A 13798-nucleotide genomic window follows, 5' to 3' on the forward strand; every position below is an offset into this window, starting at 1 on the left:
AAGAAGGGGGATTGGGAGAGGGAGAATGAAGGCTTCCCGCTGAGCAGGGAGCCCGATGCGAGGCTTGATCCCAGGACCCTGGGACCACAACCCGAGCCAAAGGCAGCATCTAACCAACTGAGCCACCCAGGCATCCCCAAATATCTACCTTTTCTGAGGCACACAGAACCTACCGTGAAACCGTATCAATTACTACCCCTCAAAAATCCCCACATCCTCCATTTAGCCCATAATTTTTCTGTGACACACATAGGGTAGGAAACTCATCTGAATCATTGGGAAAGATTATAAAAGAAACTGTAGTAAAGTGCAATACCAATCCATCTAGAAACAGTCCTTGCATCAGCACATCTTTCAGCCAAGCGAGTATTCAAGTTGATCTCACTCAATTTGCCTATATGGTAATCTTCAATTTTACAGCCTCTCTGAACAAGTGGATTTTAGAGCAAGTTTATGAGTTATTCTAACATGTGGGAGAAATTTGTAAGGTCAGGGAAACCACTATTTTGGGTGACTTTATCAAAGGTAGACTATATACCAGAGAGCATTGCTCATTTTCCAGAATTCGCTAATATAGCCTCAAATTACATATTCTCAGTATAACCAAAACAGTTTAGTTTACAAATTTCTATTTACCTTTTGTGACATAATAAAAGGCAGTATATAATTCAATCTATATCATATGTTATCTCTATGTGAACAAAGATAAGATAATGTGTCTATATATATTTAAAGTATTTCTGGTTGAATCTATAGAACACTAGTCATATTGGTTGCCTGTGGAAGGAGGAACTTGTGTGTGTTGTGCAGGAGAGTAAAAGTTTACAGTTTACCACAGAATGTAGGTCTGAAGAGTCATAATAATTAAATTACACTTGGAGATGGTGATGGTACAAAACCATTAATAGGTGTGACAGAGGGATGAAAAAAAAAAACAGTTGAACTGTCACAATGTTCATAGATAATGCCTAAATCTGAAACACTACATGTTATTTAAAGAAATAGAGGTAAATATCCCCCAAATCAACTCCTGGTTGTGATAAAAGAAAGGGAATTTTAGGGGCACCTGGGTGGCTCAGTCATTAAGTGCCTGCCTTTGGCTCAGGTCATGATCCCAGGATCCTGGGATCAAGCCCTACATCGGGCTCTCTGCTCAGCGGGGAGCCTGCTTCTCCCTCTCCCCCTGCTTGTGTTCCCTCTCTCGCTGACTCTCTTTCTGTCAAATAAATAAAAAATCTAAAAAAAAAAAAAGGGAATTTTCAACTTTTCGGGTTTGTGGGCCCTGTTTCTGGGCTCCCAGAGAAGCTATACTTGAACCTTTACCAAGGTCAAAATGACTCGGCAAAACCTTAAAGTATATATGGGCTCAATTAATATCTCTACAAGGCAAACATCTTAGAATACTTTCACTTTGGTCATACCCTACCACTTTATGCCCATAATTCTAATTTAATCTTGTTCTTGTCAACTTGAATAATACTTGCTTTTATTATTACATACAGTACATATTTATTCATTTTTTCCACATATTCAGGATACCTTGCTTACCAGTCTTTCTTGAATCATCTTAGAGCTTCTTTTAGAGGCTTTATTTGTTTTGTTGAATGATATCCTTTAGAGATTTTCTTTAAGTGAATATCTGTTGGCTCCAAACTATTAATTTTTGGTAGAAAATGTGTCTTTCATCTCATTTCCTTTTTTAAATTTTTTTGGAGTAGGAGGCGGGGGTGCATGAGGATCCACACCCAGCTCGCAGCCCAACTCAGAGCTCAGTCACACCACCCTGAGATCATGACCCGAGTTGAAATCAAGCCGGATGCTTAATCGACTGAGCCACCCACGCACCCCCATTTCATTTTCAAAAGGAAGGATGTTTTTGTGGGACCTAGATTTGTAGTTTGGCAGTTACTGTAATCAAAGCCTGGTGCTTTATAGATCCTCTCTGCGTCTGTGGCTTATTCTTCTAGCACAGTGCTGAATATTTGATATGTATTTTCAAAATACAAAATACAAAACCCTCTACTGACAAAAACGATAATGTACATTTTTCCTTGTGTGCTTGTAGTAATCAAACTTTACCTAACTTAGTTTTGACTTATATTTTGCTTTTCCAGATTTTCAACTCATCGTTATTTGAACCACCTCCTCCAGGATATGAAAATGTTTCAGATGTTGTGCCACCTTTTAATGCCTTCTCTCCCCAGGGGATGCCAGAGGTAAATATGCAATGTAATAATATACAAATAACAAACAGAACCCCCTCATACATGCAGGCAACAATTGAACAGTTATAAGGAGATTTTTATATAATCCAAATTTACCCTCTTTTCACAATTAGGACAGTAGAATTTCTTAATAAGGAAAAGCACTATTTATTGTTTTGTTGACAGTTTTTAAAGATAAAATTTACTGCAGTGAGATGCAGAAATCCAAAATGTACATTTATTGACTTTTGAAAAATGTATATACCTGTGTAATCCAAACCCCTTAACACACAAAATATTACCATCATTTCAGAAAGTAACTCTATGCCTTTTCTCAATCAGTACCATACCCCTTGCCCCCTGCCAGTCAATCATTCTAATTGTTTTTGCTACCATTGATTAGTTTTGCCTATTTTAAAAATTCATATTGATGGAATTGTACAGCATGTAATCATTTGTGTCCAGTTTCTTTCACAAAGTGTTGAGTCTATGAGATTCACGTGTTTTAGCTTTTAATTAGTTCTTTTTTATTGCTAAGTAATTTCCATTGTATGAAAATACTGCATTAATTATTACTGTTGCATAGCACTGATTAGTTTTCAAAGAATTTGAGTAAGAGTATTGTTGCCATTTTCAAATGAAGAGCATGAAGGTCCATTCTAGAAAATTTTGTGTGGTCTACTCAATAAAGTAGTGTGCATAACTATCATCTGAAATTCTATAGTCAATCCCCAGATTCATGTGGGTACTTTGTTTTTTATAAGGAAGCTAAATTTGAAAGAGTTGAATATAATTATTAACATCTTTTTAAAAGTTGTCTCTACTATTATAATACTTGACAGTAAGTAAATTCAATTTTGGATGTATTGGGTTGAAGTGCCTGGGATATATTCACAAGAAGTTGCTAATTGACAGTTGGGTATATTGGATTATCAGTCAGCAGAAGGCTCTTATTAGAAACATCCTAGGTAAAAAAATTTGCTTAATCAATTAGGATATATTGCAAGAACATAAGGATGATTTAATATCAGGAAGTGCCATATCTTTTAATAAGTAAGAGAGAAAATACTATTTTTATTTTCAAATGTATTGGATTTATTAACTTATAATTTAAAAACTCTTGCAAACTTAGAATAAAAGAGTATTTTTCATTGGTTGTATGAAGTTCACTTCAAATGAATAGTTTACATCTTAATGGTATAATATTAGAAAAATTCTGTCTAATATTTAGCACATAAATAGAATGCTGGCAATCATAATTATTTCATAATTGACATGAGATAGGAATGAGGCATATAGCAATTGGAAGTGAAGAGATAGTATATTTTAGATCTTAGGTGTACTGAGGTCACTTAGACTTAATCCAAGGTTAAGGTACCTCCCATCGTTGTTCTCAGTCTCATTCTTCTCCCCCCAGCCCAATGTATTTATGTCCTTTGCAATGCGTATATTCTTTTTGTTTGTTTGTTTTTCTTTAGAGAGGGAGAGAGCGGGGGAGGGGTAGAGGGAGAGGGAGAGAGAGAATCTTAGGCAAGCTCCATGCCCAGTGGGGCTCAATCTCACAGCCCTGAGATCATGACTTGAGCTGAAACCAAAAGTCGGACCCTTAACCGATGGAGCCACCCTGACGCCCCAGCAATGTACATATTCTTGAAAACATATGGCTTTATTTTGTGTTTGATGTATTTTAAATTTATGTAAATAGCATTAAACTTTAGGTCTTACTTGTTCTCTTATTCTTTCCAATCAATGGCCTTTAAAAACTCTATCCATGTTGCTTTATGTCAGGGTAGTTCGTTCCTTTTTACTTGTTGCCTATCCCACGCTATGTGCACACAACATGTAACTTACCCATTCTCTGAGCCTCGAGTGCTGCTTTACTCCTAAATTCTCATCACCACAGTGTTGCCGTGAATGTCCTCATATGTGTCCCATCTGGGCTTGCAAGGGTTTCTCTGTTTACAGTAAACCAAGTGTGGGATTGCTGTTTTGTAGGAATAGTTAATTTCACAATGCCCAGACTGTAGCAGTTGGTTGCTTCCGCTGACACTAAATGAGTGTTTCTTTTTCCTCATATATTTTCATCAACACTTGAAATTATATAACTTTATGATTTTTGCTTTTTGTTTATATAACTTTATTATTTTATTTTAATTCACATTTCTCTGATTACAACTAAGGTTGCTCATTTGTAAACATATTTATTTATTAGCTGTTCTGGTTTTTATTCTGTGCAATAACTAAGGCTAGCCTTCTCCCTGTTGAATTTCCAGTCTTTTCTTACTGATTTTAAGGGTTTCTTAAATATTTTAATTATTTATTCCATATTGGTTTAAATATTACAAACCTTTTTCTAATTTTTCACCCATTTGTTCATGTTATCTAAGTTTCCCTTTTCTTATTTTTTTAAGGATTTTTTTTTAAATTTGAGAGAGAACAAGAGAGAGCACGAACAAGGGGAAGGGCAGGGGGATAGGGAGAGGCAGACTCCTGGCTGAGCAGGGAGCCCAGACCCAGGACCCTGGGATCATGACCTGAGCCAAAGGCAGATGCTTACCTGACTGAGCCACCCAGGTGCCCCAAGTGCCCTTTTATGAAAAGATATCTTTAATATTAATATTGCTCAATTGTTCTCTTTATGTTTTTATACTTTGGGTCTTCTTTATTAATTCTTTTCATTATTTACAGTGATATATCTGTATAATCAGAATATACAAAAAATACTAATATATCATTATTTAAAAATAATATCAGATTGAAGTATTTATGGACATAGTGTATAATAACAGGAAATATAACAAAAATTTTAATTTAAAATAACCATAAAATATAAAATACAAGTCTTCAATGAGCATGAAGTAGTTGAAGAGCACTGTGAAATTTATTGAGCAGTGAAAATATTATGTATAAAGAAACTTTATGTTTCTAGGTAAGAAGACAGAATACTATAGGGAGAAAATTATTCCCACATTAGTTTGTGGGTTTAATGTATAATCAATTGACATCCCCAAGTAATTTTTGGACTTTGACAGAATTATTCTACTCATAAGAGTCATAGAGATTATTAACTCATTTCTTTTAAGTAGACCTAAACTCTTCTTGATTAATGGGAAGATAGAGTCTGTGATTCTGCATGAGATTCTTGTTTGTGTTCAAATATTAGATGAGTTTGCTGGCTGATGTGCTTCACTGAATCACCTATAACTCAGCCAGTGCAATGCTAATTCTTTTTAAAGTTATGTATGTCTGTGCTTAAGATATTTCACTGTAGGGGCGCCTGGGTGGCTCCGTCAGTGAAGCGTCTGCCTTTGGCTCAGGTCATGATCCCAGGGTCCTGGGATCGAGTCCTGCATCGGGCTTCTTGCTCAGCAGAAATCCTGCTTCTCCCTCTACCTGCTATTCCCCCTACTTGTGCTCTCTCTCTCTCTGATAAATAAATAAATAAAATCTTTAAAAAAATTAAAATAAAATAAAAATATAATCTAGCGGTTCTCAAACGGTGGTCAACATATACCGTGATAATCCAGAAGGCTTGTAAAACACCAGTTCTAGCTCCCACCCCCTTGAGTTTGGGCAGGTCTTCATAGCTCATTTCCAACAAGACCCTAGGTGACACTGATTCTGAGGACTTAAGAACCATGCTTTGGGAGCCACTGGCCTTGTCTCCCGGTTCTGTTTCAATTAACAAGAGTGGGAAGATGGAAGCTTGCAAGAAATGGAAAATTCTAGGCTAACAGTGCCAGATTGTATTTATTCCCAGTCATAGAACAATGGTACAGTGTAAACTTTACAAAAAGGTCATTGTCTGAAAACAAAGCTTTTTTCTAACTGATGGTGACAGCTTGCATTTGTGAAGTGCCCAGAGGACATATCTATCACACTTGTTTTCATTTTCAAAGTGTACTGTCATTTTTTAACTTTTTTTATTATTATGTTATGTTAATCACCATACATTACATCATTAGTTTTTGATGTAGTGTTCCATGATTCATTGTTTGTGTATAACACCCAGTGCTCCATGCAGAACGTGCCCTCTTTAATAAAAGTGTACTGTCATTTTTAAACTAATGTCTCCTTTGATCCCTCATTTGTTTTGTGCGGATTGCAGATTTATCAAAAGATAGCCACAATTTACAGACATTTAAGGTTGTAGTCTCTCCAAAGTTAGTGATATTAAATAGGGATAAATTTCAAGTAGGACACCGACACTAAGACAAAATTCACTGAAATTAAATTGATTAATAACTCTATATTCACAGAATAAGAGCAAGCTCCAGGGAGGGCTAACAATTATAAATGAGACATACAGTATGGTTATTAATAGTGCATTAATATTGCATTGTCTGAGGAAGAAATATAAGAGTTAAAAGTAATCCCTTTACTGAAGCAAAGATTCAAATATCACTTCTCAGTCGACTTTTTTCATTTAAATTGCATGCACCTAAGTACTAGTTTACTATTTGCCTATTTTATTTAAACTTTGAAACAATTTGCTACAGCACTTATCACTTTTTAATATACTATGTAATTTACTTATTAGTTATTATTTCTATTATTATCTTTCTGCATTTCACATGAATGTAAGTTCCTCCAAGGACAGGGATGTGCTGTATCCCTAGTTCGTAGAACACTGCTGGGTTCATAATGATACATTTTCAACAAGTTTGTCAGATGAATCCTGGAATTAGTTTGGAAACAATTTTATTTTAGTATCTGTTGTACATTTGTTGTGCACATGCTAGGAGAAATGTAGCCGAAGAGGGAAACAGTAAAAATAAAACTATAGGATATGAGAAGTTGTCCAGCCCAGGGACTTCAAACTAGGATGTGTGAAGACTTCCAAAGGCAGACATGAGATTGTTTTAAAGAAATCCATTTCCACCACCAATTTCTCAGGGTGCAGTTACGTTGGACTGAGAACTAGCCCATGGTCAGGTCCTGCTGGTACTTTGTCCCCACTTCCTTATTTATAATCATTTTTCTCTTATTTTTACAAATGAAAGACATCTCTCACCCATCCTAAAACAATATGAAGCATATCTCTGAGTTGTAACTATCTCTGAGGTTCTGGACAAAGAGACAATAGTGGAAGATTCTCATCACTGGGTAATAAGAGATTTGGCAAGTCAGATGGTTTGCAACTGAACAAAATTAGATGAGCCTAGTTGAGCGTCTAGCTGACATCAGGAGAATTAACTCAGATAATAGATCAGTGTCTGTGATTTGGGCATTCTAACTTGGAAAGAGTTTAAATAACTTAGTGAAAATTCTGCAACAAAACTTCTTTCACTCCCATCTCAAGGTTTCTCAGAAATTAGGTCTAAAAACAAAATGTGAATAGAACTAATGTGGAGTCCTGTCTCATTCTAGCAACAATTTATTCATCCAGTGACCTGATGTTTTAACATCTAATAGCATTAAGAAATATATTTCAAGTAAAATTTTGTGCTTGGGTATCATTTACACAAATTTGTAATATTGTTAGACACAATCTACTACTAATAATTAGCTTACTCCTAAAGAATTTTCTTAGCGCATACGTCCTTGTGACAAGACATTTTAAAAACTTCAATACACACACACACACACACACATACACACATATATATGCACATACACACACATATATGTATAATCTTAATCAAAGGAAGTTTGGCAGTGATCAAGAAAAGACTTCCAAGCATTCCCAAATCCTAGGTGACAGACACTGAAATGGAATGTAGCATGCTAATTAATTAAGAAGTGTTCTCTTGGGATCAATAGTTGTGTCAGGGGAGGGAAGGGAAGCTGGATTGAGCAGAGGGAGCAGTGACCCTCAATGACAGCTCAGGGACAGGCTTGGCTGACCTGAAGGGCGTTTCTGGAGTCAGCAGAGCTCTTCAGAACTGTCCTGGGTTGGACTAAAATGTCCAGGGCTTTATACTCCCCACTGATCAGTCATGCACTGTGTGACATCCCAGGAAGGGGCATGACTTTGAGCAGAGTGGTTGTCTGTAGCTGAGGCAATTCCTGAAGAGGCTTGAGAACTGAAGGCTGTCTGCAGAGAACCTTCCCTTGCAGCTGGAACGAGAATGTCTTCAGCGAAGGAGAATCTGGACAGCACATCCCAATGCCCAGCACAAATATATTTTACTTTAGAGTAAAATTCTTTGGGGAAAGGGGGACAAGATAGAAGTTCGAGGAGAAAATGGGTGATAAAATTCTGACTGAAGAGTGTCTTCCTGTATTTTTTAAATGAATGATGTGGAATAGTAAATCAGTATAGTGTGTATATTCCTTTGGATGCATATAAAAAGTGATGCAAAATTGCTTCTCAAAATATTAATAGTTATAATATGCTGGAAATTGCATTTTTGTAGCTACTTAAGGTATGATAAGCAATTTTAGATGTCAAGTAAATATATGAGGGGCTGATGTTGGAGTTCCAAAATTAATTTGGGGAGAAGGTGAGAAAAAAATGAAGAAATCTGGTCTCATCTAACAGGTCATTTTGCAGATGAGAATACTGAGACTCAGAGATGTTTTTAAGATTTGCACATGGTCATACTAATAATATGAAACCAGACCCATAAAGCAGTTATACTACCTGACCTTTCTTCCTTACCTGGTGGTAGTGGAGACCCATTAGGCTTCTAGTTGTGAAGGAACTTCTAAGAATGAAGCTGTCCTCAAGGGTTTCTTAACCTAGGGTGCCTGGACCCCTTCAAACTGCATGTGGCAATATATATATTCCTGTACATTTTGGGGGGAACACTTCTATAGCATTATAGCCACTCTAGAGGAGACATATATAAACAAAGCTTACTGTTAAATTCATACATCTCTAACTCAGCCAATTGTCTTAATTCAAGTTCATTTCTCCCTTGAACCTCTTATGGGAGGCTTGTGCTTTTCTGACTCTCTTGCATGCTCTTGCCTCTTCCCTCATTCAAAGATGTGAAACCGCCCTCATGCAGAGAAACCTCCTTGTATTAAATCGTGCTTGTCCTAAATCATTCCTGGTCTCAACAGGGTGATCTCGTGTATGTTAACTATGCACAGACTGAAGACTTCCTTAAACTAGAGAGGGACATGAAAATCAATTGCTCTGGGAAGATTGTGATTGCCAGATACGGGAAAATTTTCAGAGGAAATAAGGTAAAAATCATTTCTTTTTTCCCTTCCCCCAATATAAAAAAAATCTTACATGTGTAGAAACATATCCCTAAAATTTTCTGAGGACCATGATCCTTTCATATTCTGTAACACGGCCACCTTATGGGGAGGACACGTTTACTAGCTTATACACAGGGGTTTTAAATAGGGTCATTGGAGTTTGAACCAGTGTAGAAGTTCAAGCAGAACAAAGCATATTTTTTCATACCTGCAAATATGCCTGTGGTCTACATAGAAGCATTCATTGGATTTGTTGTTGCCATCAGTATCTTCGTTTTTTAATATTATCTTTGAAAATACTAAATTCAATTTTAATGTGAATTGTTAATATAGGTAATCAGAGAAACTAAATTCTACATAGCAGTTTTAAAAAATTACTGTCACTTGATCTATTCATTTTTTTCCTCTTTTGTGAGAAATTAAATTTCAAAAATATTCCCCCCCCAAGTCATAAAAGATATAGAAATCTGGCCTGTGGAGTCTGCTTACTTCTTGTGCTCCTAGACCAGTGGAAGAAACAGCAAGTACTTGCTATCACTATTGTGGACATTTCCTAAAGCTACAGCTCTGAGGGATGATCCATCCCTAGAAACCCATTTTTATTTTATCATTTTATTTTTTTCTTAGAAGCCCATTTTTAGAACCCGAAGTAAGAAAAAGCAAAGCCAGTTCTCTGTGAGATGTCCTTTGTTGTAGGTCTAATGATAAAAGATTGAAAATAAAGTTTGGCTATTCATTTAAGTGTAATTTCAAAAAAAATTGATATTATCAAATCTGGAACAACCAACCTGAAATAAGAGAGACATTGTTCTTTCCAGGTTAAAAACGCCCAGGTGGCAGGGGCCAAAGGAGTCATTCTGTACTCAGATCCTGCTGATTACTTTGCTCCTGGGGTAGAGTCCTATCCAGATGGTTGGAATCTTCCTGGACATGGTGTCCAGCGTGGAAATATCTTAAATCTTAATGGTGCAGGGGACCCTCTCACACCTGGTTACCCAGCAAATGGTGAGTGATAGGACCTTAATCATCATGGGAAACTAAAAAAAAAAAAAAAAAAACCTTTTTAAGTGATTTTATTAAAGAATTTTGAGATCAACTATGTCTTTTCAAAATTCTCTTTGCATCTAAGAAGTAAGTTCAAGAGTTTCAAACTCTGGAAATTATTGGCTTATGTCCCTTATCTCTTATTTGGAACACTTGGGCCTGATGGGTTTTAGAACTATTATATTTTCAGATATCTAAAAGTAATATGGGGCATATCCTATATATTGCCTAACACTCAGGAGGCTGGGATAGGATACAGGAAGCAGGCATATAAATATTTTTGCAACAAAATGTATGAATAATCATACTAAGCAGAGGTAAATAATAAATGATAATATGAATAACCACATGTCTGCTCAAACTAGATTTTGCTGTCAAATGAGTTTGCATCAAATCAGGTTTTGATGCTAAGCAAATTCCCTCCAAATTTATGGTTTTAAGTTTTTGGATTTCCTAGTTGTGGATAAGGGACAGCAGAAAAGAAGTTCTATAAACCTCCAAAATGGCACATTTAAAATATAGAGTCCTGGGGCACCTGGATGGCTCAGTCAGTTAAGCCTCTGACTCTTGATTTCAGCTTAGGTCATGATTTTGTGGTCGTGAGATCAAGTCCCACATCTGGCTCCATGCTCAGCGTGGAGTCTTCTTGAGGATTCTCTGTCTCCCTCTCCCTTGGCCCCTCTCTCTGCCCACACACTCTCTCTCTCAATAAATAAAATCTTTTTAAAAAACAAAAAAAATATAAAGTCCAGAAAATGCTTATTGCATCTTTGCTATATAAATACCATAGTGATAACTTTCTAGGACTGTTTCCTGAATGACAGCTGTTACACGTATTAACAGACCTATTAGCCTCGTAGTATTACTGCCTCTGCTTGACAGGAGGAAAGGGAGACAAGCGGGCTGTCTGCCCAGATCACCACCCAGGTAAGTGAGGGCTTCCAGCCGCCTGGCTCCGGATGCACATGCTTGTGTAAGGCTGAAATGCTTCCCTGTAAAAGTGGAGATCATTAACAAAGGGAGCCACTTTATTTTTAATGTCCTCAGCTATTTGATAAGGTTTACAAAAATCTGTGATCATTGAGTTTCTGTGGTTTATTTTTTTTAGAGATTTTATTTATTTGAAAGAGAGAGATAGCAAGAGAGAGCATGAGCAGGGGCAGAGGGAGAAGCAAGCTCCCCACTGAGCAGGGAGCCCAAAGTGGGGCTGCATCCCAGGACCCTGGGATTATGACCAGAGCTGAAAGCAGACACTTAACCCACTGAGCCACGCAGGTGCCCCTGAATTTGTGTGGTTAAAACTAGCTAAGTCTATATCTTGGATAAAATAGGTTGCCAAATCAGGGAAATACAAATCAAAACCACAATGAGATACCACCTCACACCAGTCAATGGCTAAAATTAACAAGTCAGGAAACGACAGATGTTGGCGAGGATGCAGAGAAAGGGGAACCCTCCTACACTGTTGGTGGGAATGCAAGCTGGTGCAGCCACTCTGGAAAACAGTATGGAGGTTCCTCAAAAAGTTGAAAATAGAGCTACCCTATGACCCAGTAATTGCAGTACTGGGTATTTACCCCAAAGATACAAATGTAGAGATCCAAAGGGGCACCTGCACCTCAATGTTTATCGCAGCAATGTCCACAATAGCCAAACTGTAGAAAGATCCCAGATGTCCATCGACAGATGAATGGATAAAGACAAAAAGGTACACACACTCACACACACACACACACACACACACACACACACACACACACACACACACACTGGAATATTATTCAGCCATCAAAAAGAATGAAATCTTGCCATTTGCAATGACGTGGATGAAACTAGAGGGTATTATGCTAAGTAAAATAAGTAAATCAGAGAAAGACAATTATATGATCTCACTGATATGTGGAATTTAAGAAACATAGCAGAGGATCATAGGGGAAGAAAGGAGAAAATGAAACAAGATGAAACCAGAGAGGGAGACAAACCATAAGAGACCCTTAATCTTAGGAAACAAACTGAGGGTGGCTAGAGGGAAGGGGGGTGGGGGAATGGGGTAACTGGGTGATTGAGAGTAGGGGAGGTATGTGTTGTGGTGAGCGCTGGATTAACACAATGTAAGACTAATGAATCACAAACCTATACCCCTGAATACCTATACCCCTGAAACAAATAATACATTATATGTTAATAATAGAATAAAATAAAATCTGTTATACCACACAGTAAAAAATAAAAAATTAAAAAAATAGGTCACCAAATTATCTGTGGCATTTTCATATTTATTCTTCATCTGGTTTTTCTGTCAAATTGTAAACTCCTTTAAAGCTTATGTATTTTGGCTTTGTAAATCTTGGAACTGTCATGATATTTTTTTAAACAATACATATTCTTCTATAATAAAATCACATAAATATACCTGAATTTCACTTACTTTTTATTCCCAAATTAAAAAATTCTATATAATTTCTCTTAATCTGTTTTACAAAACTAAGATTATGAACATAAAATGAACTTAACTGGAATATTTCTGTTGATTATCCTTAAATTTAAATGATAGTATTAGGAGGAGGAAAATGGTATCCCTGGTATCCCTATGGGACTTATATTTATTGAATTCCCTTTTGTGCCTTTTTTTTTTCTTTTCTTTTCCTTTTAGTTTTACTTTTTATTATGGAACAGTTCTTACATGCACAAAAATAGTGGTAATTATCAACATATTTTATCAATTTTGTTTCATCTCTTATCCTCCCTTTTTTGTTGTTACTTAGGAAAAATTTTAAATAAAGCCCACATCGCATATCATTATGTCATTTTACCCATAAAAAGGATATACTTTTGCAATCACCTAAAGTTCTTATTAATTTAAAATTTGAAGAAAAAGTAGAAAAATAACTCATATTTTTATTTATTTTTTTCTTTTTTTTACTCATTTAATGTTGTGTTAATCACCATACATTACATCATTAGTTTTTAATGTAGTGTTCCATGATTCATTGCTTGTGTATAATACCCAGTGGCTCCACGCAGAATGTGCCCTCTTTAATACCCATCACCAGGCTAACCATCCCCCTACCACCCTCCCCTCTAGAACCCTCAGTTTGTTTTTCAGAGTCCATCATTTCTCATGGTTCATCCCCTCTGATATCCCCCCCTTCATTCTTACCCTCCTGCTATCTTCTTCTTTTTTTTTCCTTAACATATATTGCATTATTTGTTTCAGAGGTACAGATCTGTGATTCAACAGTCTTGCACAATTCACAGCGCTCACCATAGCACATACACTCCCCAACGTCTATCACCCAGGCACCCCCTCCCTCCCACCCCTCACCACTCCAGGAATTCCACTTTGTTTCCTGAGATTAAGAATTCCTCATATCAGTGAGGTCATATGATACATG

At 36.6% G+C, this 13798-nt stretch overlaps 1 protein-coding gene across 3 annotated transcripts in view; it reads left to right on the forward strand.

Moving 5' to 3' along the window:
- Positions 1 to 13798, forward strand: part of FOLH1 (folate hydrolase 1) — a 74119-nt gene that overhangs the window by 11683 nt on the left and 48638 nt on the right. For 2 of the 3 annotated variants that reach the window (XM_028091710.2, XM_028091711.2), the window contains exons 4-6: positions 2115 to 2216; positions 9216 to 9341; positions 10178 to 10364. In XM_028091710.2, the coding sequence (XP_027947511.1) occupies positions 2115 to 2216; positions 9216 to 9341; positions 10178 to 10364 (415 nt within the window). Of the gene's footprint in view, positions 1 to 2114; positions 2217 to 9215; positions 9342 to 10159; positions 10365 to 13798 lie in introns of all 3 variants that reach the window. The other variant, XM_088017407.1, reaches the window with a different exon arrangement.

This window comes from Eumetopias jubatus, unplaced genomic scaffold (genome assembly GCF_037043125.1).
Source record: "Eumetopias jubatus isolate StellerSeaLion01/CBP00866 unplaced genomic scaffold, mEumJub1_p1.0 scaffold_13, whole genome shotgun sequence".
NCBI lineage: Eukaryota > Metazoa > Chordata > Mammalia > Carnivora > Otariidae > Eumetopias > Eumetopias jubatus.